At 50.9% G+C, this 26,701-nt stretch overlaps 9 protein-coding genes across 9 annotated transcripts; 5 read left to right on the top strand and 4 right to left on the bottom strand.

The window, feature by feature from the left end:
* Positions 1–584: 584 nt before the first annotated feature.
* BO79DRAFT_279070 (putative DNA mismatch repair protein (Mlh3)) lies at positions 585–3,710 on the bottom strand (the record flags this gene model as incomplete). Its single annotated transcript, XM_025687943.1, has 1 exon — positions 585–3,710. The coding sequence occupies exon 1, from the start codon at positions 3,477–3,479 to the stop codon at positions 585–587; it is 2,895 nt and encodes a 964-aa protein (XP_025534011.1). The 5' UTR covers positions 3,480–3,710.
* Positions 3,711–4,901: 1,191 nt separating this feature from the next.
* On the top strand, positions 4,902–6,610 carry BO79DRAFT_73389 (uncharacterized protein). Its single transcript, XM_025689672.1, has 2 exons — positions 4,902–5,057; positions 5,121–6,610. The coding sequence occupies exons 1-2, from the start codon at positions 5,024–5,026 to the stop codon at positions 6,404–6,406; spliced, it is 1,320 nt and encodes a 439-aa protein (XP_025534010.1). The 5' UTR covers positions 4,902–5,023; the 3' UTR covers positions 6,407–6,610.
* On the top strand, positions 6,611–7,142 carry BO79DRAFT_73386 (uncharacterized protein). Its single transcript, XM_025689671.1, has one exon. It carries the CDS (start codon positions 6,814–6,816, stop codon positions 7,108–7,110), a length of 297 nt encoding a protein of 98 aa, XP_025534009.1. The 5' UTR covers positions 6,611–6,813; the 3' UTR covers positions 7,111–7,142.
* Positions 7,143–7,414: 272 nt separating this feature from the next.
* On the bottom strand, positions 7,415–9,642 carry BO79DRAFT_205400 (putative bZIP transcription factor (MetR)). Its single transcript, XM_025681845.1, has 2 exons — positions 9,022–9,642; positions 7,415–8,372 (listed from the first exon to the last, which is right to left on the bottom strand). Exons 1-2 carry the CDS (start codon positions 9,299–9,301, stop codon positions 7,747–7,749), a joined length of 906 nt encoding a protein of 301 aa, XP_025534008.1. The 5' UTR covers positions 9,302–9,642; the 3' UTR covers positions 7,415–7,746.
* Positions 9,643–10,829: 1,187 nt separating this feature from the next.
* On the top strand, positions 10,830–12,475 carry BO79DRAFT_291444 (CENP-N/CHL4 family protein). Its single transcript, XM_025688996.1, has one exon. The coding sequence runs from the start codon at positions 10,865–10,867 to the stop codon at positions 12,311–12,313; it is 1,449 nt and encodes a 482-aa protein (XP_025534007.1). The 5' UTR covers positions 10,830–10,864; the 3' UTR covers positions 12,314–12,475.
* A 446-nt stretch (positions 12,476–12,921) lies between these two features.
* Positions 12,922–14,316, bottom strand: BO79DRAFT_233589 (RING finger protein; the record flags this gene model as incomplete). The annotated part of the gene is made up of 6 exons (XM_025684292.1): positions 12,922–13,019; positions 13,099–13,220; positions 13,273–13,511; positions 13,568–13,629; positions 13,729–13,895; positions 13,949–14,316. 6 exons carry the CDS (start codon positions 14,314–14,316, stop codon positions 12,922–12,924), a joined length of 1,056 nt encoding a protein of 351 aa, XP_025534006.1.
* Positions 14,317–14,786: 470 nt separating this feature from the next.
* Positions 14,787–16,153, top strand: BO79DRAFT_279062 (trafficking protein particle complex subunit 13; the record flags this gene model as incomplete). Its single annotated transcript, XM_025687942.1, has 5 exons — positions 14,787–14,853; positions 14,908–14,914; positions 14,965–15,088; positions 15,144–15,662; positions 15,727–16,153. The coding sequence occupies 5 exons, from the start codon at positions 14,787–14,789 to the stop codon at positions 16,018–16,020; spliced, it is 1,011 nt and encodes a 336-aa protein (XP_025534005.1). The 3' UTR covers positions 16,021–16,153.
* Positions 16,154–19,377: 3,224 nt separating this feature from the next.
* On the bottom strand, positions 19,378–20,111 carry BO79DRAFT_279059 (uncharacterized protein; the record flags this gene model as incomplete). Its single annotated transcript, XM_025687941.1, has 4 exons — positions 19,378–19,426; positions 19,515–19,841; positions 19,887–19,888; positions 19,977–20,111. 4 exons carry the CDS (start codon positions 20,109–20,111, stop codon positions 19,378–19,380), a joined length of 513 nt encoding a protein of 170 aa, XP_025534004.1.
* A 1,223-nt stretch (positions 20,112–21,334) lies between these two features.
* BO79DRAFT_73326 (dDENN domain protein) lies at positions 21,335–25,324 on the top strand. The gene is made up of 4 exons (XM_025689670.1): positions 21,335–22,159; positions 22,248–24,569; positions 24,623–24,877; positions 24,936–25,324. Exons 1-4 carry the CDS (start codon positions 21,523–21,525, stop codon positions 25,073–25,075), a joined length of 3,354 nt encoding a protein of 1,117 aa, XP_025534003.1. The 5' UTR covers positions 21,335–21,522; the 3' UTR covers positions 25,076–25,324.
* The last annotated feature ends 1,377 nt before the right edge of the window (positions 25,325–26,701 follow it).

Genomic DNA, 26,701 nt, shown 5'->3' with positions numbered 1-26,701 from the left:
TCTTATACACTACAGGTCGGGAATGGGCCTCGCGGCTCGCACACACACACACACATACTCGTTGATTCGAATTTTGGGCCTTGCCTTGCCTTGCCTTGCCTTAACTTGTTATGGAGATGCATGTATTGATGATGGGTCATGAGTGCGTCTCTCTGCTTTTTTTATCTTTATACCATTCTCTGTGTTTTTATCCACTTTTTTTGATTCACCCCCTTCTGTTTGATTTCTTTTTACTATCATTGTTTTATTGATTGGTTGGTTGCTCTTTGGATGGATGGTTGGGAGCATTGCTTGGATTTGTACTTGGACTTGGCTCGTTTGGACTAGGAACTTACTTATTGGATGGCATGGAAACTTGGGATGGATTGGATGGATATTTGGAAGGATACTTAGGATAGGATCTACCTGTGTACTATTTGTATATACCATTCTGCAACATACTAGTCTATTGACTAATCGATCGATATCATGATCTGATCATGTTTTTATACATAGTAGATTAAATCTTATAGTTGTAAGTCCACAATTGATTTGTAGTAATAGTAGTACAGTAATAGTAGTAGTGGAGAGATAAACCCAACTATCTAACCAGATCGCCCATCCCGCCATTTCCTAAACATGCCAACAAACCCAGGACCTTCATATTCATTATCCTCCGAAGTCTGATCCAGTGATACAGTAGCAGGCCCCATTTCCAAAATAGGTATCATCGAGGGCCGACCATGCGCGCACTGGAAAGGAAAAACGCAATCTGCGAGTCGTCTAACCAAACTCTGGCATTCATCCTTGTCCAGAACATCATTGAACATGATTGCCGTGCGGCATGCGCGGGAGTTCAGCAGGTCGATGATCCCTCGAGGACAGCCGTCGAGTCGGTCTACCCAGCTGCTGTTGCTGCTGCTGGTTTGAGCCATATCTGGACGAGGATGGGCGAAGCCGGTTGGATGGCGAGGCTGTCGGCTTCGTCCGTTCTCTTCTTCGCGTCTCCAGATCTCGCCGCGGATGAGGTCGGTGACTAGGTCGGGCTCGGTGCGGCAGCGCTCGGCGATGAGGGTTGGGAGGGTGTGTACGAAAATGAAGACATTCTTGTCTTTGGGTCCTTGTTCCATGGTGTAAGTTACTCCCCAAAAAAGGAAGAAGTCCTTGTATCGTTTAAACAAGGATGCTTCGGTGGTGGGTATTTCAAAAATGATTGGTTCCAACGTGATGGTTTGGATGGAGCCTGGACTATCCGCTCCAGATGTGAACAGCTCTGCCATGAGTGCCTCGACCCGGCATCGCTCATCCGCAGCGTGCTGATCGATCAAGATCAGGTTCGATGCAGGGTCCCCAGGGCTATTAGTGGGCATTTGCATTTTTATCAGGATGAATTTCTGATCCACTTGAGCGATGACTTCTGCAGCTTTTAGATCCTGTTTACGCAGTTTGCCGCGGAACTTTGACACTCCCATGCTTTCTAACCCGCATAGCTCACCATGATTGTCCCGCGAACTAGACCCGGGGCGAGCTGTCTCGTGGCCAGCACTGACATCCATCACACTGATAGGCCTCTCTGGGCGGCCAAAAACAGGATTAATCCAACTGTCCAAAAGTTTTTCAACCCACTTGTTGTCAGTCCTTTGCAAAGGGACTGATCTCGGTCGCTGCACTTCGTCTGAAGTACGATGTGGTCCTTGTGAATAGCCAGTGGACCGGGGTCGCAGCACCATGCCCGATGCTCCTGAAGACTCAAGGAGCATGGACTGACCAGTTCGCGAGTTGATCAAATGGCGTCTACCCGTGTAAGGATCGACCCACGACATCATCGTGTCGGTATATGACTCTTCGTGGACCTGATTCAGCTGTCCTTCGTGCACCTCTGACACATCTGGTATAGGAGATTGGGGCTCGGTGGCCGTGTCTTCCCTGCCAGCAGAAAGAAGCGCTGATTGCTGGTTCAACTGATCCCGGACTTGATGTGCTGGGTTTTTCTCTGAGCCAGCTGACCCGAATTCGGAACCGCGTAAAGGCAAACTCTTGCTGAACGTTTCCGGCTTTGCACTTTTGATTCTGGTCCAATCGCCGAAATGATGGCTGACATTGGGTGGTCTTCGTAAAGAGGGGAGCTTGAGTTGACCACCCAGGGTTTCTTCGGTGACAGAGCCGACGCCTTCTGAAGATAGAGACCTTCCGGTCTTTACGCTGCTAGGGCGCGTAGTAGCTGGCGGTACATTGGGCGCACCTCTTTTCCTTTTCCCAGTACGTGGACGTAAGCTGCTCTGCCTGAGGAATTCGTTGATCATTGTCGACAGCACATCTAGTATACGCTGGAGAGATTTGTCTGATTCTGGAAGTTCTTGCGTATCATCGTCGATATTCCACTCATTGCAGCTGTCTATACGTATATAGAACATTGGCCATTTATTGACTGCTTTAGACGCGGGTTTGCTATGCATGAGTTGGCCATCTGCAGCCCGGACAGATGCTTCAACTGCAGAGGAACGGCTTTTTGTAGACCCAAAGTCCGACAAGGCAAATGCGCGATTGACTTCCGCAAATATCAGATTTGCGTTGTTTCTCGCGAACACCGGGTTCGAGCCTAAAGAGACAAACTGGACCTTCTTCGTAGGGCTAGGCGTCAAGGAGACTGCCGCATGTATTGTGAAGTCAGAAACGCTGGCCGATACAGTATCCCAGATGCCCGTATTCTGAGCCTCAACCAGCCCCGACTGTGCCAGGATAGAACGAAGCCGTTGTAGATCGGGTTCCCCGCCATATTGTCTGGCAGGTCTCTGTGGATGTACGGTGATCTTCTTATCCCTATGAGCGTCGAGGACCACTAGCTTAGCCATCCTGTCGTTTGCGATCATGAATGACACCAGAAAGTGCCTTAGTTCCTCCCACTGTCGTTCCAGTTCATCTGGTCTTTGAAGAGCCAATGCTCGACTCTTTACGCGCACGGGCATATTGCCGAACAGATCGTTTACTGTGACGGACGTGCCATGGGCACTGAACCTTAGCTCTTGATATGCTGGAGCTGGCATCAATCGAGCAACCGGTGTCGAGTGATGGAACGTTACGGTATTAGTACTCAAATGGCGCACATGGTGTGATGTGATAGTCAGCAGAGAAAGGGCAGCAAGTGAGGCGAGAAACAGCCCTTTACGTCCTTCTATAGCATGACTCGAATGGTATTTTGAAGTATCTGCATCTCTATGAGTTAAGGACGTTGATATGTGACGATTAAACTTACGGTGGGCTTTCCCCAATCCTCCGTCTGGTTCGAACTCCGCTGGAGGAATCCCATCTCCATCATCTTCAACTATACAGCCTCCGCGAACGAAGTCGACGGTCACATAGACTGTACGAGCATTTGCATCCAATGCATTCTTGACTAGCTCTACAATAACCCCGTTCAAGTGTGTAATGGCAGTTGAGGACTTGAGCTTCGCCACTACATCAGGCGGTAGAGGTCGAATTTTGGGGTCCCATGACGACATTGCCAGGGGGTTGGTAGATCAGTTTATAGCCTTGTAGAGATCTTCTCATCTTGCCATAATGTGGTGGCGCTCCGAGTTAGTTGATAGCGCTTGAAATCTGACCTGTTGCTTTACTAGAAAGCATAGACCGGTCATCGAAAGTCAAAAGCGCAGATAAACTATCCAGAAAAGCAGTTTTTGACTCAAAATGGTGAGAGAAATGCATAGATTCCCGCCATGTTGGCAGTTGACGAGGAGAGCCAGTTGAGAAGAAGCCCAGCAGGGAAACCGCGGCCGATGATGTCTCATATCACGTGATGATAAGACATCTGGCGATAAGCAATCATGGAATCGCAGTATTGATGGCCTACTCCCTACACTCCCTACGAGAAAGTCGAAAACTTCGACAGAATACTGTCACAACTGTAAGGGTCTCCAAATAGGCAAGCAGAATGCACGCACCCGCTGAGCCTCCTGAGCAGGAGCTACGCTGGCCTGTGTGGTATCTGGCATCCCCAACTGCGGGTGCTTGAGCTTATCGTGGCTGGATCCTCCTGTATACAATCTCCGGTTCCGAGGTGGAAACAAACAACGAACCAAATCTCCTGGACATGGGTTGTGCAGCTTGTGCTTCACCCCCTCAGCCTCTATTGTTCAGATTGAAGCATGATGGAGCAGATCGAGATCGTTGCATGCTGACATATGGGATATGGTTCACGAGGGAAAAGCACTGGACACGAGCGCATAGTGTGGGATGGCATGCACCAGACTAAAAAGTAAAGCGTGCGGCAGCGAGTCATGAACTGGCATGGATAGACTAACATAATTCGCCGGGAACATCCATGTCAAAGGACCGAATAAGCGGGCTAGCGAGATACGCGCTATCGCATCACTGCAGTAGTTCCAGCCTCGGAAGCTTGAAAGACGGAGTGCTGGAGGCGGGATTCGTAACAGATCGACATAGATTCGTCAGGCTGAACCACTGACAAACAAACAAACAATATTCAGAGGGCAGACATAATGACACGTCAGGAGAGAAAAGTGTGAGGCAGGAACCTCATTCACTCACTCAACTAAATGCATTGGTTGGGGAGTGAAACGCAGAGGAGAGAAAGGCGACATCCAGGCGCCGATCGTTTATTTGGGCCGATGGGCATCACGTGCAGCTCCTGAGGAACTCCTGACTTGGAAATGAAAGGGTGGATGGCCGGCCACCTTCCATCGCCATTTTCCCAATTTCTCGCTCTGCTTTTTCTTCCTTCCGGACTCTTTTGTTTCTTCCTACAATTTTTATTGTCGTTTTCTCGTGGATTGAAGTCATCTGCTTTCGCCCCCCGTCACCCTTCCCATCTCTGTCTCTCCCTCCGCTACCCCTCCGACCCTTTAGATCCGTTTCTTCGGTTCACGCATCTTCCCCTGCGGCTGTTATCTGATCGGCCAACCGTCTATCGCTGTATCCCTGTGGACTTGCATCACTCGCTACGGGGAACGTGTCGTGAGTGTGGCGATCGCATAATCACTCACTTTCACTGGCTATCTCACCGGTGGATTGTTGGAAGGCCAGAATGGCCACGGCTGAAGGGCCCGCCAGGGCGCATGGTGAGTGAATTTAGCTCATCTCAGAAGTTCTTGTCTGAGTTGTTGCTCATGTACAAGGCATAGATCGCAATGGACGTCGCCACCCCTTTTCTAGCTGGATGAAGCGACTCGCCAGTCTCAAGCATTCTACCGATTCAAGTGCCAACCGCTGGTCCAACAAGCGTCATGCGATGCCCAAATACAAAAGCCGGAGTTCGAAGAACAACCCCTACCCGCTGTCGGGCACTGCCCACATGGTTCCCGACTATAATAGCGACTTCAACACTTCTGAGGCGAGCGCAGATTCCGATCGGAGGTCTTGTTCGCAGAGCGAACCCTCCCTCGCATATTCCGGGTACGAGCAGCAGGTCCCAGCCACCAGTGCGAAGTCCACCGCGCCAACCATCTCAACCAACGGCGACACGGCCATCTCCGATGCAGCATATTCCAAGGCAGGGACGATGGCTACAGCGGGTGGTGGCATCAGTTCGCAGGGGGGAGGCGAGGGGAGCACCTTCTCATCGCCCGCGCCATCGGTGCGATCTCTGACCACGACCTTGACCACTGTGCAATCGGCAGCACCTTCCGGGCAGCTCTACAATACGCAAAACCAGCACCATGGTCTGACCCATACCGGTTCTTTACACAGTTCAGCGACGCAACAAGTGCAATTTTCTCATCAGTTTCCCCCGTCGCCAGCCACGGCCGTGCCGCCCCACCTTGCCCCTCATGGTCACTCGGTCACCTATAGTACTGCGACAGCCAACAATATCTTGACCGACAACGCCTCCATTCTGACTCTCGCATCGTCATCAAAAAGGCGCCGCAGAAACTCTTTGGACACAAATGCCTCTGTTCGCGCCCTGGCGCCGTCATCCGTGTTCGGTGGCAGCCGAGAGAGTTTACCGTTGAGTGTGCTGAGTGGAAATGTCGGAGAGTCAGCGACCTCCTCTTCATTCAATCCGCCGGGTGTCCTCAACAGACCTAGCTTGGTGGGTCTTGCTAGTGTTGAGCGTGCCAGCGTCTACTCGGCCTCCGGGGCCACGCCTCTCGCAGGGAGCGGTGAGCGCGGCAGCTTTCACAAGAACGCCACTGCAGGAGACGGTGCGAGCGTCATCAGCGCGGCCCAGTCGCACAGTCGCCACGACAGCAATGCAGCCAGCATCACTGGGACCGGTATGAGCAGTCCATGGTCCGGGCCGTCAAGCAACCAACCATTGACGGGGCGAATCAGCCGTCGCAGCTCAGGATGGGGAGAGATTAACGGTGAAGAGAGCGATGAAGAGAAGCTTGCCGAAGGGAGAGAGGAGGAGCCCGAAATAAAAGTTGAGGGTGTGACAGACATGAAGAGAGAGTTTTCTGGTGAGTAGGGTGGTTGATTTGATCGGGTATCGAATCAACTCTCCCACCCAGATTATCTTTCCAAGAAGAAAAGAAAATTTTCCATTCTCTTTCCTTCTTTGATACTGCAACGAAGTTACGCAAGATGAGATATTCCATGACAGATTGAGTGAACCCCGTTCTGCTTTCTTGTTCTTTTTGCTTCTGCGTTCTTTCTTTCCAAGTAATGACTAATGCAACCACATACACAGAGGGTTTCGTTTTATAACTAACTCACCCTGAGACTGAATGAGTCCCTCCCTCCACATACCCCCACAACCTATCTATTATCTTGCTATGAGGCGTTAAAACGGCGTTTGATATTCATTCCACATATTCCCTTTCCTGATTTCACTCCTTTTGCACATCTGTACATCCCCCTCCTATACCAAGAACCATGATCGGTAGGATGGATAAACGCGGGACTGGGCACGGTGCACACGGGACAGGACTTATCTATCTATCTGGGCGGGCGGACGGACGGCACGGCACGGCACGGTACGGTTTCTATTTGATATCCCCAAGGGCTTGCAAGCATGTATGGCACATTGATCAATGTTATTTTATCTTTTCTTCCATTATTGTCTTTGTTTTGATGTCAATTTACCTTTGTCCCGCTATTCTCTTTCTTCCATATCTACTTTACATGAATGTATTTGCTACGCTATTTTCCTTTTTCCGTGTTTTGAGGTGAAGGACATCAGCTTTGCATATTATATGAAAAACAATAGTACCTATTATATGCGTTGAACTTTCACGTTGGGGGAGTGTTAAAGAGGAAGATTAGAATAAACGAGTGTAAGTAACATTTTCAACTTTCTTACGATGACTGCGGTAAATAGTAGACCTCTACTTCACTCGTAATAGCAGATCAAAACTTTCTGCTTTAATCAGTGTTATTAGCGCCAGATCACTAGGTCCACACAAGTGACTATGGACCATTAGGTAGAGTATACGCGTGATTATACGGAAATGGAGACAGGACGTTATAACTGATTGTCAATGTTTCATTTTTCATTGTCATGTGCTTTTTAAAGAGAAACAGGTACCGTGTGTGTGATATGCACAACAGCTTTTCCTGATCTGATCTGTTTCGATCGAAGAATTTTTGTACTTCATAAACATCACTCATGCCACCGACGAGCCTAGGTATTTCCGAGCACCGCGACGCCATCCCCTCATGTACACCATTAGATATAAGAGAAAAAAAAAGGGTAAAAGAATAAGAAGAGATAAAAAAATGATGGGAGAATCAGCGACTCTGCATAAACATCATCTACAAAGCTCAAATGAACAAGCAAGAAAAGAGAACAACACGAGGATGTCGGGTTTAGGCAGTGCCCACGCCGATCTTGGACTCAAAGCTACTCCGTTCAGTCTCCTTCTGCTGTTGAGAAGCCAGGAACTTCTTGAACATGGCGGCGATGTCGCTCTCCGACTTCTTGGCCTCTTCCGAGGTTTGTCCGTTCTTCTCGGTGATCAGGTTCTTGAGCCACTGGTTTTCCAGCTCCAGGGCCGTGACGCGAGCCTCCAGCGCAGTGTTCTTCTCGGTGGTCTCCTTGACGGTCTTCTCGAGAGCTTGCTCACGCATCTTCTTCTTCACACGGAAGCGGGCGCTCGCGGCGGTGTTCCGGCGACGCTTGTCTTCTTCGGCGGCAACGCGCGCGGCCTCCTCTACGCTCATGGCCGGGGTCTTTTGTGTGTTCTTGCGCTTAGGTCCTGCTGCCGGGGAGGTGGTAGCCGGGGCCGGGGCGGGGGTGGCAGCCGCAGACGGCGGGGATGTGATCGAGGACTGCGGGGAGGGCTGAGAAGCCGCTTGGCTAGGAGCAGGGTTGATGTTGAGGGGACCGTTGGGCAGGGACGGAACTGCAGAGTACTGTGTGTTCTGAACCGGTAAAGGTTGGGTGTTGATGGAGTTCATGGTAGAGGAAATGTCGTTGACATTGCCGAAGCCTTCTAGAGAATGTTAGTCATGACTATCATAATTGGATGAAGGCCCCTGATGAGGCAAGCAAGTCGACCAAGAGGAAAGGGTCCAAAGCTGGGCGGAAGGGGTATAAAGCACAGCATCACTAGGATCAACACGAGCCCAGATCATCTTGAATGTGCCACAAAGGGTGCCTCTTTGCAACCTCCCACGCTGTACGGGTCACGTGGTATGGCGCCATCACGAGAGCGATTGGCGTTATCCCAGGCCAAGGCAAGGCTGCTGCACGTTTTGCGATCGCGCACAGACAAAGAGGACCCCGTGCAGCATACGAGCCAATGGGAGAGCCTGCAGATGAGGTGCGCGGCGGAAGGAACAGCTCGTGTCTCAGGGATATAGTAAAGCTTCTCCCACTAGTACTAGTCCCTGAGAGGGTACGAAATTCGCACAATCAAAGCAAATTGGACAAAGGAAAAATGAAAGAGGGGGTTGGCGGGCTGAATGTATGGAAAAAGCACATTGATTGAGGGCTGAAGGTTGAAGCAACTGGCGAAGCGGTGCACATGCAGGAAGTATGCAACTGCTTCAACAATACACCAACAGTTGCCCGTAACCACCCAGCTTGGACCCAAGGATTGTATATCGTGGTGTTTTCAAAGAAACTGCACAGCAACTCACCTCCCAAAAGATTCAAAAAGTCCATGTCAGAGCTGGTGTTTTGCGCGGTTTCCTTCTTGACTGTGTTGTCCTCCAGCTGGTCAAAGTTGGGCAGATTCAGATCGGCAAACTTGTCGAAATCAAAGAATTCGGCATTGGTAAAAAGCGATAGTTCATTTTCGAGGTTGTATGAATCCTGATGTTGCTGCTGAAGGGCCTGATCGTACGGCGAAGGAATGGCATTCAGGTCATCAAGATATTGAGAGAAGTTGGGGGCCCGACGGCCGTTGAATTCGGACATGATGTGTTTTTGAGGCTTTACGGGCCTCTTTCCCTGAAGTCCGGCGATGCGAGTATTGAGGATTGTAGTCAGGTTTCGTAGTTTCTATATCGAAGTCCCTCTCCACAGGGACACTTGGTCGTACGATCACCACCAAGTATTCAAAAACCGTTCACGGTAACCCGCACAGTGTATTCGTCGTGGGCGGACCAATCGATGGGGTCGCAGTGCAAGCGATATGGGGTGTCAGCGGGATTCAAAGACGAGACAGGAGAAGATAAAAGGCGTGGGAAGAGTCGAGGAGAGAAAGAGGGTCAAGTCGAGTTTGGAGTGTGGGACAGCCGGAGACGAAAAAGAGTGGGAATTTGCGGCGGGGCGGGGGAATTGGAGGGAAGCCGCTGATTATTAAGTTATCGGGGGGAAAATGCGGCACAATGGCCCCGTTGAATAATCCCGGTGACTAACCGTCCCTCTCATTCACTTACGCTTTTGTCTCGCTCCGATCGCTACTTGCATCATCTTGCAATCATTCACTCCTATCAAGTATTCTTTTCCAAATTATTTCTAGATCTAATCTCCCCATCCGCTGGGCCCCGGAATCTGGATACTTTTCCTTCCCTCCCTTGAGGTACACAGTACCTGCGCTGGGTTACCCGGGGGCCGCGTGTTGCCACCGCACAATCACTACTAACCACTACAGTAAATGCTTTTCCGCTGATGACATCGAACCCGAGTCATCCTCTTTCCGGTGGCCGAAGTCGGGCTTGCGGAACCAAAGAATGGCACTGCCGCCGTCCTTCGCCGGCCTGGTTTTAGGGTCCAAACCGGTTGAACTTTAGGGATGACTCTGGCCACTCCCGTGTGAAGTCAGATTGAACAAATTCCCTCGCACTGGCTTATGGTCTACCAGACTTGCCTGGCCGGGTGCCCGCTATGGATGCCCTGGTTGGCTCAAGGCTGATGGCTTGGCGACCTTAGTATTGTTTAGTATTATTGTTCTACTTCGGATTTTGCGCGGTTCGCGAGGAGTTAATCTCCCTGCTTATAAACCACATCTCGTGTACCTGCTGAATCCAGTTAGCCAAGTGCCGACTACAGAAAAGGGTAAAATTATCCGCGAGCACAACCTCACAACCTCCTCATTAATAATCGGGATCTGCATACTTATCGTATGAGGTTATCCACAACCTCTCCTCTGTCCATCCTTGCAGATGTGGTATGTTCATGTATCACTCGATAGTCGACGTGTAGACAACATACCCTGTAATCACGCTATTTCCGGCATCTATAGCGCTATTCAGACATCAAATCAATGAAAAGAGGAGTAGTAGAATGACTGGAGACGATCGACTAGAATGCGGGAGCCCCTGCGCTGCCAACCGCACTAAGATAAGACCCGGTGATTCTATCTCCACGTGATGCTGTTTGTTGATGCCCCAGGAACCACCCGCAATCCCGTAGCTTCGCGCCGCATCCAATGTGTCCAATCCCAAACTCAGCAAAGTAACCACTCAGCCCTACCAATCTGCCGAGTTGTTGCTACATGGACCTACCTAGTAGGTCTTCCATCAACACTCACACGCAATGGCCCGCCTAAAGTCCGTTCGCGCGCCTACAACCGCCAGTCTACCCAGCAACCTCCGCATTCCCTCCTCCACGCCGTCCCTAGTCAAAGCCTTTGGCAAGCTCACCCGACAAGCACTGTTGGATCTGGCGTTCCAATGGCTCGAAGATCGCAATCTCCAGGCATTCCCACCATATCTCCAAGAAGATGAAGACGAGAAAGAGGAGGAGGACGAGGGACTGAGTCCCTATCCTGCGGAGCGCACCGTCAACGATGTCCGAAACGCATACCAGGAGTTGCAGTTGCGAAAAGGCGGCAAACGCGAAGTAATTGATCGCATCCTCGAAGGCGACTGGAGACATGGGATTACCCTGCGACAACTAGCCATGGTCGACCTTCGCTACATCGACGACCACTCCTCCAGCCTCCGATGGACCGCACTGGAGCTCTCCCGCATCGAAAGCCAACAACAACAACAACAATCAGACCCCTCCGACCTCTCCGCATGTCTCCCGCGCGTCCACGCCTCAACCTTCCTCAGCAAGCTTCAGCAACAGATCTCCCCGCTAGTAAAAGCGCACTACTACCTCTCCCGCTCGACCTCACTCCCTCTCACCTTCCTCCGCATCTTCGTCACCAACTCCCCCTACCAACATCCGCGCCAGGCCGCCGAACTCCTCACCGACGCCTCGCGCGTCATTTACATCGCCTTCCCAGATAGCTGTCCCTACCTATACACCTCCATAGCCTCGACCCCGGGCTCCTCAAAAACCACTAGCGCATCCGCAACCCCCACCGCCATCGCAACCGACCCCCGCAGCCTGCAACGTCTCGTCCGCGACGCCCTCCCGAAGGCCCTCTCTCTCCCCCACCAGCGCTACACCCTCAAACCCACCTCCCTAACAGCAAAAAGTCTCCAAGCACTCCTCTCCCTCCGCGGCCCCGGTCGTGCCAACCAATCCACCGGCGCATTCAGCATCTTCGCCGACGCCGCCCTCGAAGGAAGTCCGCTGGACCCTCGACCATCTAACACCGTCACCCCAGAAGAGCACATGAACCATCCTTCACACCACAAGGAGAACCAACACCCCGACGACGCAGACCCTTCCACTTCTAAACCACCCAAACGATCCAAAACCGACCACGAAGACCCGCACGTCTCCAAAAAGCGCACCCTAACTGTACAATCCCGCTTCGGTACCTCCGCATCTCTATTTTCTGCTCCGCTCGACCGTCTCGATATCCGTCTCCTCGATCCCCCAAATCCCAAATCAACATCCACATCAACATCGTCAACACCAACCCTCTCCCTCACCTTCACCGGTACAGACATAATCAGCGGATTCCGCAAACTAGCCGAGAATGGCATCGTCAATGCAGAAAAAATGCCTTCGTGGATGACGGGCGAAGAAGCAGTGAGTGTAGCTGTTGTTCGTCGGGGTCGGCGGGTCGTGAAGGACAGTGGATGAAGAATCTCCTTGGGAAACCAAAATTTTGTCATGGCTATATAATGCTTGCATGCATGCATTTGGCTACCATTCATTTCGTGGTAGAGAGCTCTCTGAGGTGTGCCTTCTACGGGGTACTAATGTGCTTGTCCCGGTTTGGAGGGGTTGGATACCTCTTATTCCCATGCAGCGGGGGGTGCGCGTCGGTTCGGATCATGGACACGGACTTTGTCCATGTGTCTGCGTGGCCAATCTAGATTAGATTGGAACTGAGCGATGAGGTTGGCTCGGGCGTGGTATACAGTATCGTTGATTTTGGATGCTCATCTGGAGCTGAAAGTTTACCAGGATAAGAGCCGCTGTGATATCCAGCAAGACTACTACTTGGGGTCAGTAGATAGAACCTCTGGCAGCAGGGAGGACTTCAAATTTTATTTGCACAGACAAATCAGTTTATGTTCGGTGCAATCTCGCCTTATTGTTGGATAGAGCTAAATGTACTGCCCATTTGGAAGAATGATACCAATGTATTAATATAACTGAATGACATGCGCTGGGTATCAATCTCAGACTTGCGACGCTTATAAAGATCCAGAAAACAATCCAGGCCAGACGGCTAAGCTTCACTACTAATATCGGTTGGCGTAGTCCCACGCACCTCTACCACGTCGCGAACCATAACGAGACGATTGCCGGTGCACCCAGTAAGGATGATATGTTGAACAATCTATACCAGAACTGTCAGTATCAGCCTACGTTAAGGCAATAAACAAGTGAACGTGAGAATCACAGATTCGGTCTCATACCGCGAATTCCAGACAGGCCGAGCTGATCGGCTACATTGACGTAGCCATCGGAATCTACACTGGCTCCTTTGACCAGTTCATCAAGCTTCAGGTTACCAGTATCTGCTTGCCAAGGAGAACGGCTGCGCGGAGAGTCAGCTGCGCTTTTGCTCTTAGTCTTGTGATGGAACATACCAATAAACGCATCTCACTCCTTGAGCTTGCTGAGTTGCGGCCCACTTCTGGAAACAAGTCTTGTGTATATTGTTTCCGCATGCTGCTCGGCACCATACTATCTCTTCTTTGTCGGGTTCAAACTCCATGAAGCAGATCGGGCAGTCGCCTTCAACAGGCTTCCTGTTCCCATCCTTGTTTTCTTCAACGTTGGCCTGCTCGCGGCTGATGGGAGAGCCGTTGTACATTTCTCGGAGTTCCTATGGTATAGCCATGAGCACTGCAATCTCATGCGGCTACCATCAACCGAACTTACCGACGACAAGAATGCTAACTGATATTGAAGATGCTGGGGCGCTCTAAGGGCCTTGACTAGAACTTCACAAACCAGAAGAATCAGCAACTCGGACATTGCAGAATTACCAAGCAGAGAGACGAGGGTGCGGGGTAACTGGGTACGCAAGGGGCTCGACGTACCATAGCAGACATGTTTGCATTGATTTCCTTTTAGAGCATCTGGGCAGCTGCAAGATGGCACCTTCCCTATCGTGGTCTTATAGACGTTGCCAGTGGTACCGACAATGTCGAATGATATCTCGGGCGCATCATCGACTTCCGTGACACTATGTCCGACAACAAACATCCTGCAGGGCACACATTAGCTTGCTATAGGGTCCGAACACGAAGTACGGCATACCGCTGGGATAGTGCACGGGCGGCTCTATCAAGATATGTGCTGGGAGGGTGGGTGCGGAATCTTCTCGCGCGGCGCTCAGGAGTTGGCTCGTCATATGATGCTGGTGCTCGAGCTCTTCTTCTAGCAGGGCTAGGGGTGTCGCCAGTCAGATCGATCACCTCAACGGGATCTTGAGTAGGGCGACTTGGAGCAGATCGACGCGACTTCTTTGATGACGTACTTGGTGTGACACTCTGTTCAGTCGTTTTTCGCTTCCTGGACGATGCGGGGGTGCTTGCCACAGCTCTTGAGCGTGTAGCTCGAGCGTCCGTAGGCGTGGAGGCGCTCGCATGCTGCTGGCGAGAAGGTGTTGTACGTGTCACTCCCATTCTGAACCCAGAAGCTATTCTAGGCCAGGAGCTTGACAAAGGGAGAAAGGAGGCGTAGCAAGACAAGAATAGTCGCAGTGGTGGCTTCCGTAGTATGGAGTAAACGACCCCTAATCGATAAGCAATCAGATCGGATCATGACATAATCAGGCTAATCCTCAAAAAAAAAAATTGACAGATCTGGGAGAAAAGCGTGATCAATGACCTGCCTAGCATCAAGATCTACTGTAGATGTCACATTGACGATCTTAGGCGGGTTCGGATATCTCCATTTGTCTGATGAGAATAAGAAATCGGAGCTATCAAGTCAAGTTTGAGCCAGGATGATCCAATAGTTCGCGTATCCCGGCCAATGCGGAGGTTTGCTCGGTTTGCCCCATTTGGCTTGTTTGCTTGAAGCTAGTGCGGCGCTGATAACGACGGAATGACGCCGCGTCCGGCTCTGGTTCAACTCACAATCACATCCCTCCATGGCACGCCCTCGCGCTCACTCGGGCGCTGATGCCCCCAAAGAGCCACATGCAGTCTCTCTCAAAGGTACGCTTTGCTGGGACACCCTTTTATTACGGCACCTTGGCTGATCTTGTCCAGTATTGCGGTAAGCACCGAACTTGACCCGACAGCTCCGCTTGTTCCTGACCGTGCAAGGCTATCGCGACCTTCCTTATCCTATCAGTACCCCCTCCCGGCAGCAGACACGAAGATCTCAAGCAAAGCTTCACTCAGCTATCCCGCCGATAATGTCGACGATCAGTTCATCCTCACCCCCAATGTACGAAGGCCGTCCAAGTTTAGTCATAACCTCACCTCACTGACTGTTCGACAAGTTAACCCTACCTCCGGCGTTTGGATCTGCGTATGTGGGTGAGACGTTTGCATGCACTCTCAGCGCCAATAATGAGTTGCCGGATGAGGAGACGTCGCGCGTCGTCACATCGGTTCGTATAGTGGCAGAGATGCAAACACCATCGCAGGTAGCGGCATTAGACCTAGAACCGGCCGAAGACACGGCTTCGAAGGACGGGGTGCAGAAGGGCCATTCACTACAAAAAATAGTACGGTTTGATCTCAAGGAGGAAGGGAATCACATCCTGGCGGTTAGCGTCAGCTACACGGAGACATTGATTGGGTCGGACGCGCAAGCAGCCAGCGGGCGTGTGAGAACCTTCCGCAAGCTTTATCAGTTCGTGGCACAGCCCTGTTTGAGTGTTCGAACCAAATCATCAGAGCTGGCGCCCCTGGAAGTCGAGAACAAGTCACTCGGGCCATATGGCAAGACCCGGTTGCTCCGGTTTGCTCTGGAAGCGCAACTAGAGAACGTAGGCGATGGTCCTGTGGTGGTCAAGGTTCGTCGAACACAAATCATAGCCAAAGTGAGACGTCTCCTGGGCGACATGCTAATTTTGACAGCAAACGAGGCTCAATCCGAAACCGCCATTCAAGGCTGTATCCCTCAATTGGGATCTACAAGGACCGGAACAAGCGGATCCGCGGCCACCGACTCTACATCCGCGGGATGTCTTGCAGGTTGCATTCCTCGTCGAGCAAGAAGAAGGCCAACAGGAAGGGCTGGAGACCCTGCAGAAGGACATGAAACGCGACGGACGCGCCGTGCTGGGCCAGCTGTCGATTGAGTGGAGAGGCGCGATGGGCGACAAAGGATTCCTAACGACGGGTAATTTGATGACGCGAAGACGGGCATGAGACAGACCAATCGGACGTAATATTTCCTGCTTACTGTCTCTCTGCTGTGTACCTGAACTGCAGCGGGCTTTTTCTTGGCCTTTGACCCCCTTGTGTAACAACAACAGACACACATTCCAGACACTGCAGCCAACGATGCCAGCGCAGATCCCGAAGAACCCTCCAGCTCCGTGTGTGGCAGTCTGAAGACTCACAAGCTCACCGGTGATTTTCCTCAACCAATCACCGACTCCACGGAGGCATGCATCAGCACACCAGATGAATGGATGAGACGGGAGCCAAGCGGATGTTGCACGGATGCGAACCTTCTCAGGGCAGCCAATCCCAATCCCCTAGCTTGCGACACTTTGCGTGGTGGTTACACACGTTTAACGGGGACAAAGAAAAACGACGAGACTAACATCATATGTTCGGGGGCTTATCTGGGAGTCTAGTACTAGTCTAGGGGTGTACAGAAGAAACAAAAAAAAGGTACCTTCCGACGGCGCCCCCCGTTAACGCCGACGGAAGCTTGGCCGTATTCCATTCTATCTTTAGATAGATTTTGTTCCCCATAAGGAAGGAGTCGTTGAATTACTATATTTCTTGATTAGTTGTGAATGAGCCACCACAACTGACCAGCCATGTGCTATTTGTGCAACACAGTCAGCACCATAAGTAACAGTATCTACTAGGTAGTTGATCGTCAATCAGCCAACCATCCAACCATCCAACCAACCACCCTCCTGTACCTCAGCAAATAGTCAAAATCCACCCTGAAACCTAAAGAAAACATGATAATTCTCCCCGGGAGCGGTCGAGACCATCCATCCAACCGTCCCCACGGACCACCGGTCGGGGGGGAAGGGTAAAGGGAAAGAGAAAGTCTAGTGCTCAGGTCTAGATAGGTCTAGGTCAAACCTAAATTTACCTCAAACTCAGCAACCAAAGAAAAAAACCAAGTTGTTGTCAGGTGTCCACTCCTAGAGAATGAATAGAATACGTACGTACTCCATAGAATAAAATAGAACCAGGCTGTTTTACTACTGAGTGGCAGGTTGACGGATGGGTTATTCGGCATTTGGATGTTCTAGCCCCCGCAGAGAGAAAAGAAAGAAGAAGAAGAATAGACTAGGCTAGGCTAGAGTTGGATTGGATTTCGCTGGGATTATTTTATTTACTTTGGGTTTTTTCTTGGCCTTGCATGGATGCCAAAGAAAGGAAAAGAGAATCCCTGACAATGGCATTCAATTCTGGGGAGGATATAATTAGTACTTAGTTAGTATGTCTTAACTTGACTCGCTGGCGTTCTTCTTTCTCTCCCTCCCTCCCGACAGTTAGTTAACATGGTATGTCTAGAAAATCAAAGACATCATGGCTATAATAAGGGATAACACGGATAATTTATCCATACCCGTACACTGGATGATAGTCAGTCAGTCAGTCAGTCAGTGGGCTGATCAAGGTCCAGACCATGCAACTGCTCTGCCTTACAGGCTGGGCTGGGCTGCTGTATACTATACGGTGTGTGTGTGTGGTGCTGCGGGTGCTGTTGTTCCGTCCCAACCAACCTCTCACACACTGACTCCATCACCGACCGACCGACCGACCGACCCCTTTCTTCAACTTCTAAGTACTTATCTACTGACTAAAAATTAATTACTCTATCTGCAAAACAGCTAGATAAAAGTTTAAATTTGTTGTTAGGTTATCCTCTAATTTTACTACGTAGGAATTATTATGTAACTACATGTTCGAATTGGTTTAGTCACCGCCCCTCCTCCCTCTCTCTTTCTCTCCGTCCCTGTCAGAGGTGTCAAATGTCCGTCCACTGCGGGACGGGGTTCTAGATAGTATAGTAATTGATATTGAATAAGGTGGGGTTTAGTAGGTAAGTGGTATTTATGAAAATATCTATGCCCCGTAGAAGAGGGTAGAATAGTCTAGGGAAAATGTTAACATCAAATGGCGAAAAGAGATCCCTCAAGCCGTAATGAATACTCCGTAGCGTCGTAGTCAGTGTAGATAACAGTAAGTAAATCGGTCGGAACATCACCGAGTTTCTTTTCTTTTCGTTTCTTCTCTTTTGAGTCCACAAGGCAAGCTGCGTAGGGCTTGAAAAATCAAGTGAAAATAGAGAATAATCTGAAGCAACCAACCAACTAACTGACTACTGTAAAATGCTTGGTTGGTTTGGGCTTGGCTTGGTTGGTCTACTGCATCAATCATGCGGGTAAGCAAGTCCGGGGAAGTAGGGCTATGCAAGGAACCATTATTGGAACTTTCTCTTTGGTTTCTTTTTCTTTGCTTTTCTTTATCTTCTTTTCCCGTCTTTCTTTCTTAAGAAGTAAAGATGGGCTGGGCTGGGAGGCTGAAATTGCTGTTGTCCATTTGTGGTTTAGATTGTATGCATGTATGATGAAAACCTACACATTGATTGCTGCAGGGTTTGGTCTACTTACTGTACTAGCCACTGGATTTATGAAATTTCTTTTTGCCTTTGGTGGTGGTGGTGGGTACATACCTTAGTGTTTGGTGGCGGCCTGAGGTGAGTGAGTGAGTGAGTGGTGGCTTGTTTTCCCTATATAGATAGTAGTATACGGGATTTGATTTGGTAATATGTATGAGGTTTTCTTCTTACGCTGAGCCCTATGAAGCCGGAGTTAAGGGGCACTGGTTGGATTAAGTTTAAAATGGTGAAACTGGTTCCTCAATCTATGCCGGTGTCTTATCTATTCTGTGACGGTGTGATGTTACCCCATTGGGTAAGGTGCGTGAGTTTGAGAACGAATCCATGTCTCGACAATATAAGGATAGTGTTCATCGTAATAATATTTGATTGAAATTCATCATTTATCTGCTCAAAATTAATATCTGGTCTCGTCTCGGGTGTCGACCGGCGAAATAGATTTTGGCACCGGATTATCGTCATTGCTTCGGCTCCACATCGATCATCAACGCAACCCCGGGCCATTTCGACTTGGAGTTCTCGGGTGGTCGGGTGCGAGAATCCAGAGGATCCACCTCCTTTCTTTTGTCTGAGGTAAATATGAAAAATATGCACCCAGAATCGTGCTGAAATTTGTGTACCCACAATATCAGTGAGTTATCTTGTTAAAAGAAATTGGGTTGGTATGCGCTTCGGTCCTTTGCAATTAATCCCACAATGCGGAAGTGAGAACCTCGGCTGTCTTGGTCCAGAGATAACCGCACCCTTTTCCCCCTTTCAGGAACCGCCCTCCAGTTTCAGCTCTAACAATTCTGGATCCATGGGATTCAAGGCTGCGTTGCTGGTCCTCCAATCATCGTTTGTCATGGCGATCTCCGAACTCTGGTTGGCACTTACCTACCTATTTAGGAACTCCGATGTTGCTACCTTTAGTCTCCGTACTTCCTTCGCCCCAGGCACAGCTTAGCAGGAGGCTGGCTGTGTGCGTGTGCGTATGGAATTAGCCTTCGATTTACTGCACGGTCGAGCCTGTCGGTCGGACACAAACAATGAGAGGAGCGATAACTGTGTGTCCAACGGATGTATAATAAGAATAACAATAATTACCATAGTGGCCTCGAAATCCCGCATTTTCTTCGAAGTGCTCCACATGGCCTCTTTCTCAGCCCCAAGCTTCAACCCTCGGCGGCCGTAACGATAAGAGAAGACGTAATGGTCTGTGTTTTCCATGGTTATTCCGAACGGTAGTTCTCTTGCAGCGATCCAACGAGGACCATTCAGGAGCAAAGAGATGCCGGTGAGCCAAGCCATTTGTGCGCGACGGGATCCACTGAGGGCCCAGCGATTGATATGCTGCCGTACCTGTCCCTCACAGATGAGGATGCAAGTTCCTCTGTGCTCCGGATGCCTAGCTGTACTCAGTGAGTTATGTGCATACCTCTCAGCAGTTATACCGAGTATCACAGTAGTCCTTGGTAGGAGGAAGCAGCGGCAGCTGCACCAAGTATTGGCCCGTCCTATCAGATACCTTGCTTTCCTTTTTTTCTGCCCGGACCAAGCAAGCAAGCGGATCCTCGTAACACAGCTGATGCGGGAGTTGCTGCGCGGCTGCGGATGGTGGTTGGCGGGACGCACCCAACCATGCACACTTGCAGTAGTTCATGGTCGCGCCCGGGACTTTGGGGGGTAGTAAAAAAGGTTGTTGGTACCTGGGAACTGCGTCTGCCTACTAAATAGTAGGTGAGCGGCAGTAGTACTCCGTAGTAGCAGCAGGATGTCCCACCGACTCGTTGTATTCCGGTACCAATCTGGGCAGAGCTGCACGTTTATTTGTTATTTTCTTTTCTCTGGCTGCAAATTGCTTTTGCTCTGCCTGCTTCTATCGCCTCTCCCTTTTCCGACCATCTTCTTTGTTTGACATGATCCACATATAGTTGATATTCCAACCATTTGGTAGACTTTCTTTTTATAAGTTTCTTTTCTTTTTCCTGAATTTAATAGATGTGGAATCTCGGATCGACCTGTAGGAGAAGACTCCACTAAATAATTTAGTAAAGGGAAGATTGAAGGAAGTGACGGCTGTGGTTGTAGTGCGTGTGCGCAGGAGAGCGCAGGGGAGGGTGTAGACAGACAGTGTGTAGTAGCAGTCGGACCGTCTACTAGTAGCAGATCAACCGTGAAGGGTAAGGAGGAAGTAGGAGGGAGGAGGGGGGGAACACACGGGGGGTGCCGGGGCTGGATTGGACTTTTGGCAGCCGTTTCGCTTTCCCCCCTTCCCAGTGTCTACGCAACCATCCGTCTGCGTAGTGAGTCTAGTTCGAAAAATAAAAAAAAATTGTATTATAAAAATTTAAGGCAGAAGAAATTCATGACCATTGAAGTCAAGCAAGAATTAAAAGAATAAAAAATAATAATAATATTCAAAAGTAGAAAAAAAGGAAAAATGAAGAAGGTTAGGGGTCTTTTTAAAAAATTAAGGAACCATAACTTAACTTTCTTCCCATTCCTACACAAAGAGACACCTGTCAAAGCATTCCTCCTTTTTCCAGTTTGTCTCTCTTTTTCCCTTTCCCTCTTGGCCCCCTCACCTGTCTCTCTTCCGCTCTCTCTCGCTCTCGCTCTCGCTGGCTCTCCCTCCCTCCCTCCCTCCCTCCTCCTCCACTAACCGACACTCCTTTTTTTCTTGTCAATGCGTAGATCAACCTTTCAGATCGTCTCCTCTTTTCAGCATCTGCCTTTCTGCAATTCGTCCTTCTATTCCCCTCTTTGCATCTGCACCGACGCTTGAGAGCCCCAGCCATCCTGCCCGTTCGCGTTCGCGACAGCGTCGCATTTCTAGACTTATGCGTTCTAGTTGCTAATACTACTACTACTCTCTTCACCACCCGCCCGTGATTCTGCAACACAACCCCCCCTAATTTCTGCAAATTCTCTCCCCCTCCCTCCTCACTGTTGATGTTCCTGGGAAATTCAGAACATCTAGCAATTGCATTTACTCCATGCTGTGACGACCCCGACGAATTGTGACGATTGATGAGTACAACCCTGCGATCTCTCAGCGACGATTCGACGAGATGCCTTTTTCCTCCTCCTCTTCCTCCTCTTCCCCGCCCGAAGCGTCCACCACCCCGCTCGCCGACTACTTCTGGATTGCTGGTGTCGATGGAACAGAGGTCTTGGAAACCTATCGCAAATTAGGGGATGAGTACCGTGCCAACAATGCCACTTCACCGGGCCCCGCCGTTACAGATACCATCGAGGAAGATGCCGATGCCGAGGAGGATTCCCATCTGGACAGTCTCTCCCGTCCCATCTCCATGGCGGGAAACCGTACCTCCTTCCAGCGCTTCTCCATGCGCTCGGTCGATCCCGAACCCAACGAGAATGGCACCCACAGCAACCGCAGCAGTATGACAATCAAGGGTGCCCCTTCTCCCCGGGGCTCCTCCTTTCTCGAAGACTTCGACTTTGACAAAGCGCTGTTCAAGTTCGCGTCGGAGAGGGAGTCGTTTCTGTCGGATCTCAATGTCAGCGCGGGCGCAATCACCCCCTCGACTCGTCCCAGATCCAGATTACGCACCCAGAAGATCGTCTCCGAGGAGACCCCACAGCCTGCGGGCCTGCTCCGGTCTAGCATAGGTAGTGTGCGGCGACATATGGCATTCCGCGATATGAACAGTATGAAGAGGCAACCGTCGATTGCTCGTCAAGGTGAGTAGAGATCCTGGTGGGGTAAATGAAGGGGGAGGCCGACAATAGGGAGTATAGAATATAGATGGCTAACGGCGGACAATTACAGCATCTATCCGTACCTCGCGACGTCTGAGTAACTACAACTCCGTGATACCTGTCCCGCAACCGCTCGAAATCTCCCCCACCATGCACCCCCTAAAGCGGAGGTTCGAGCCCGTCCTGCTCGACCGGTATCCGACAAAGGGCATGTCCGACGAACTGAAGCTGCGAGGAAATTTCCCGGACTATGTACCCATGTTTGCTTTTCCGAACGACATCAATATAGTCTCGTCGGACCAAAGGCCGCGATCCACCTGGCACGGCTTCGTCATGACTACTGATAACGGCTCACGCTTGCACGCCATCTGTCTCATCATCTGGATCCCACTCAACCAGCGAGCGGCCGAAGAACTCGAGAAGCGCTGCGAGGAGTGGCGGAAGGACAACATGACCGATGAAGAGAGGGAGTTGGCGGCAAGTCTGGGTGAGAGGCTGGCAAGTGAGCGAGCTAAACTTTCTAGGCTTCTCGCTCAGCTACCCACCGTTCCTTCAGGGTCAGAGTCGCGAGAGCAGCTGGAAGATGAGATTAGTGCCGTAGAAGAGAAGATCACCTTGATGACTGATCTTTTGCGGCCAGTCCGTCACGGTGCAGCATCGAAGATCGAGGGTTTGACAGATGGGGATACTGGATTCTGGATTCCCCGCGCCTACGGTATCCTGGGCCGAGAGGAAAATATGACCAGCTTTTGGAAGGAATGGCTGAAGGCTGTTGTTGTTCCGATGACGGACGGCAGCCTCCAGCGGATTCCCCCAAGCTCCCCACGCATGGGCATCTGGCAACCCCTGGAGCGATATGTGATGAACCTGTGTACTGAGGCATTCAGTCCCAACTCGTCCAAGACGCAGGTGGAGCTTGCGGTGCGTGAGTTGCGTCTTTTTGCTCGCAAGGAGGCTGCCAATGAGCTGCCGGGCTCTCGAAACACCGACCTCTATGCGCTCTTCCGGGCCCTATCGTTACAGAACATCATGATCTTGTTCGAGTACGCTCTCACGGAGTCGCGCATTATCCTCTTGTCATCCCACACATCGATGCTGTACCTGGCGACTAAGGCCATCGTTGACCTGTTGTTCCCACTGCAGTGGGCCGGTGTGCTTATTCCCATCCTGCCCGCACGACTCATCCAGGCTCTGGAAGCCCCTTGTCCCTACATTGTAGGTATTGAGCGTCGTTATGAGAAGGTCGAGCTTCCATCAGATGACTTTGTGTTGGTCGACCTGGATGCCGACCTTATCGAAAGCACTGTCCAACCAACCCCTCTCCCTCGTCATCAGCGCAGAAAGCTACTTTCCTTGCTTCAGCTGGCTGCTCCTCATCACAGTCGGTGCGGAGTACCCACTGGGCCACCCGCATATGCCGTGGAAACGTACCCCTTCGATTCATTCATGTCGGAGAATTCCTCTATTTTCTCGTCCAAGGCTCAATCTACCCAGTTGGCGAAGTACGTCAGTCTCAACTCGAGCGCTTTCGGAGCCACTTCTGTAACCCCGAATACCCAGCCCCCACTCATCTTCAACGCCTACCTGCATGCTCGCTATGAGCAGGCTGCTTCAAGGGGGTATTCGTCCAAGGGCCTAGACCGACCGGGAACTGGCTCCACGCATAAGACCGGCTCCCCGCCGTCTCCCAGAGACATCTCGCCCACGTCCGGCCATTTCCCGTCGGTCTCCGGCTCCCGTGCTGATTCCGGTACGACATTACAGGCATCGCTGCGCGAGAAACGTTCCGGCCACTTTGATGCAGCATCTCGGCGTAGCTCCTCGTTCGGGATGGACATGCGTACCGGTGTTCCACGCCGGCCCAGTGCTCCCTTCCTCGGCCACGCACCCAATCTGTCTGTAACTACGTTGAACACCGACTATAACCCGGGTTCCACCTATGCACCTTCGGTGTATGCACAGTCCACAGTCGCTGCGTCGACGATAGTGCCCCAGGCCTCCGCGCAGCCCATTCACAACGCAGAGGGTACCTGCTGGGTGGAGGGACATTGCTTGCAAGTACAGCCGTGGGACGACAAGGCCACCTGTGCAATTTGTGATGACCAGGCAGAAGAAAACATGTACAAGTGTACCGCCTGTAAGACAGTGGTACACAACCGGTGCGCCCTCCAGATATGCCTTGTGTGTCCGGCCGCCTTCCACCCCGAGCAAGTTCGCGCTGCGTTTGTCCGATGCTTTGCCAGCCTGTTTTACACATACAAGAAGTTCCTTCAGCCCGCCACTGGTGACAAAAAGAAAGCTGGGTTGACATACAACTTCAACATGGAAGCCTTCATGAAGAGCTTGCCCGGGGAGCATGCGGAATATATTGCTGTCCTGCAACAGACACAAGGTAAGACACAGTGGCTTACGAGCTGATGGTCGCAATTGCTGACGTGTCACTAGGCTTTAACGAGTTCATCAGCGAACGGGAGAGAGCGAATCCCAAGTCGCGAGACCCTCGGATGACCCTGTTTGATGAGATCATTCTGTCCAAGCGCAATCGGGGCCGATCCTCTATTTTCTCCGGTCGTAGTATGACCGATTTCCTATCTGACACGTCAAACCACCTCTGGAGAACCGCGAGCGCCACATCCTTCGGAGGGGGTAGTAGGAGCCAGAACACCATGTCCGGGGACTATAGCCGGCTAGTCTCACGAGGTTTGTGGCCCGTCCTTTCCCTCTTGTGTCTCGAGCTAACCAAAGCATCAAATGACAGCACCGGCGAAGCTCGATAACAGTCTGATGAAGGAACCCCGCATGATCCATGGAGCGCCTCGGGTCTCGAAGACGGCAAATACTGCACGCAGAAAGCCGCTTCCCAAGCTCATGAATGGGCTTGCCATATCACCCCCTTAAGGAGGGAGCATCACATTGGTGGAGTGCACATTCCGAAAGATCACCATTGGATATGGCACGGCCCCGTGTGACACCAGACCGCCACGTATCTCATGTTGTATCTCTTGGTCCGGACCTATTGCTGTTGCATGCGAGTAGAGACATGTGGATACGTGCGGTGGGTTACTATTATCGAATATCACTTACGAGTGGCCCGCGACCGTGTTTGAAACACTCGTCGCACCGTGCCTCAGATCCCGTCGCAACATAACCCCTGGATTGCAGCATCTGGTCTGCAAACCAGGTTTATTGCTTACTAAAAATCAGACGTCTGACTGAATGCCATGGATCGAAGGCCTCGGGTGATCTATAGCTTCACGTGAATGGGCCGCTCATGTTGAGGCATGATCGCCCGGGATCATTAAATACCATGACGCCTTCAGTTTGCGACGAGCATAATAATGATTGTCTGGCTTGCCAGTCACACCTGGCTTTGCAGTCACGGAGTACATACATCATATGCATCCATGTACACATAACTACCACATACCTCCCCCATACATATGCTGCGCTGAACCCAATTGCCTGAACATGAACGAGCATCCACCGATGCTGGCACAGGTATGCATTTCTTACCTGGTGTCATTATTCGAACTTCTTTGTTGTCTTTTTCGAGAGCATTTTGGTTTTTGTTTCTTTCCAATACCCCCTTTTGATTGGCTGGTATTTCTTTTAATCTATTCGAGTGCCTTTCTGGACTATTGGTGGATTCAGCCGTCATGTTACATAAGGTTCCTTCTGCACCAATTGATCATTTGCCACCTGTGGTACACCGATATGCATTGCCTTGATGAAGTACTTTGTAGAATATGGGCGTCGGCCCTGGCTGTAAGGCTGATTGTCCAGGCCAGCTGGCCGGAGCATCCGGGGACTAAGGTCAGCTATGATGCAGCAGGAAGATGCGATGCAGCAGGAAGGTGGAGATGGCGGCCAGTTTTTATGAACGATGCAACGTCAATTGGCCTACGGGGTACGACGCCGGGTTACTCCCCGGCCAGGGAACTGCGGCAGGTGGGCATGTCCGAACCAACAAGAAGGGGTGTAGATAACGCTATGGGAGGGGTTTTTTCCTCGTATCATGGGAGCTTGAGGGGTGATGGCTGGTGAGACAGATCATCCTGATAGACGCGACCGTGTCCAATAGATGGAGATGCTGGGATGCTTGGATGCTGCCTGGATCTGGGGTGAGGAAACCGATCGACAGCGTGGAGATATTGTAGGTTTGATGTAAATGGATGTGGACGGACTGTTACTGAAGTTAATCTAGAATCTTGTCTACCAGACCCTGCCCAGGAAGTAGAAACGAGATGGAAGAGCATGTACAGTAGTATCTACTTACTCCGTAGTAATCCATGGAGTAGGATTGATTGTTTGTCGGAAGAATACTAGTAGCAAGTATCAGGTGAACTCTTTTGAGGCTGGGGAAACGGGAGAGGACGAGTCCCACCCGTGATTGGCGGAGAAATGGCCTCCGCCCCCCCGGTAGGCGGAGTTGGGATTCCGGGGAAATTCCTCGATTCTTTTCTCCATCGCCAATGATCCATGCCATCTTGACTGCTAGTCTCCAGCAATTCTCCAAGTCTCCTG

Source organism: Aspergillus costaricaensis, assembly GCF_003184835.1.
Source record: "Aspergillus costaricaensis CBS 115574 unplaced genomic scaffold BO79scaffold_62, whole genome shotgun sequence".
In the NCBI taxonomy this organism is placed as follows: Eukaryota; Fungi; Ascomycota; class Eurotiomycetes; order Eurotiales; family Aspergillaceae; genus Aspergillus; species Aspergillus costaricensis.
This window is presented reverse-complemented; position numbering and strand designations above follow the sequence as displayed.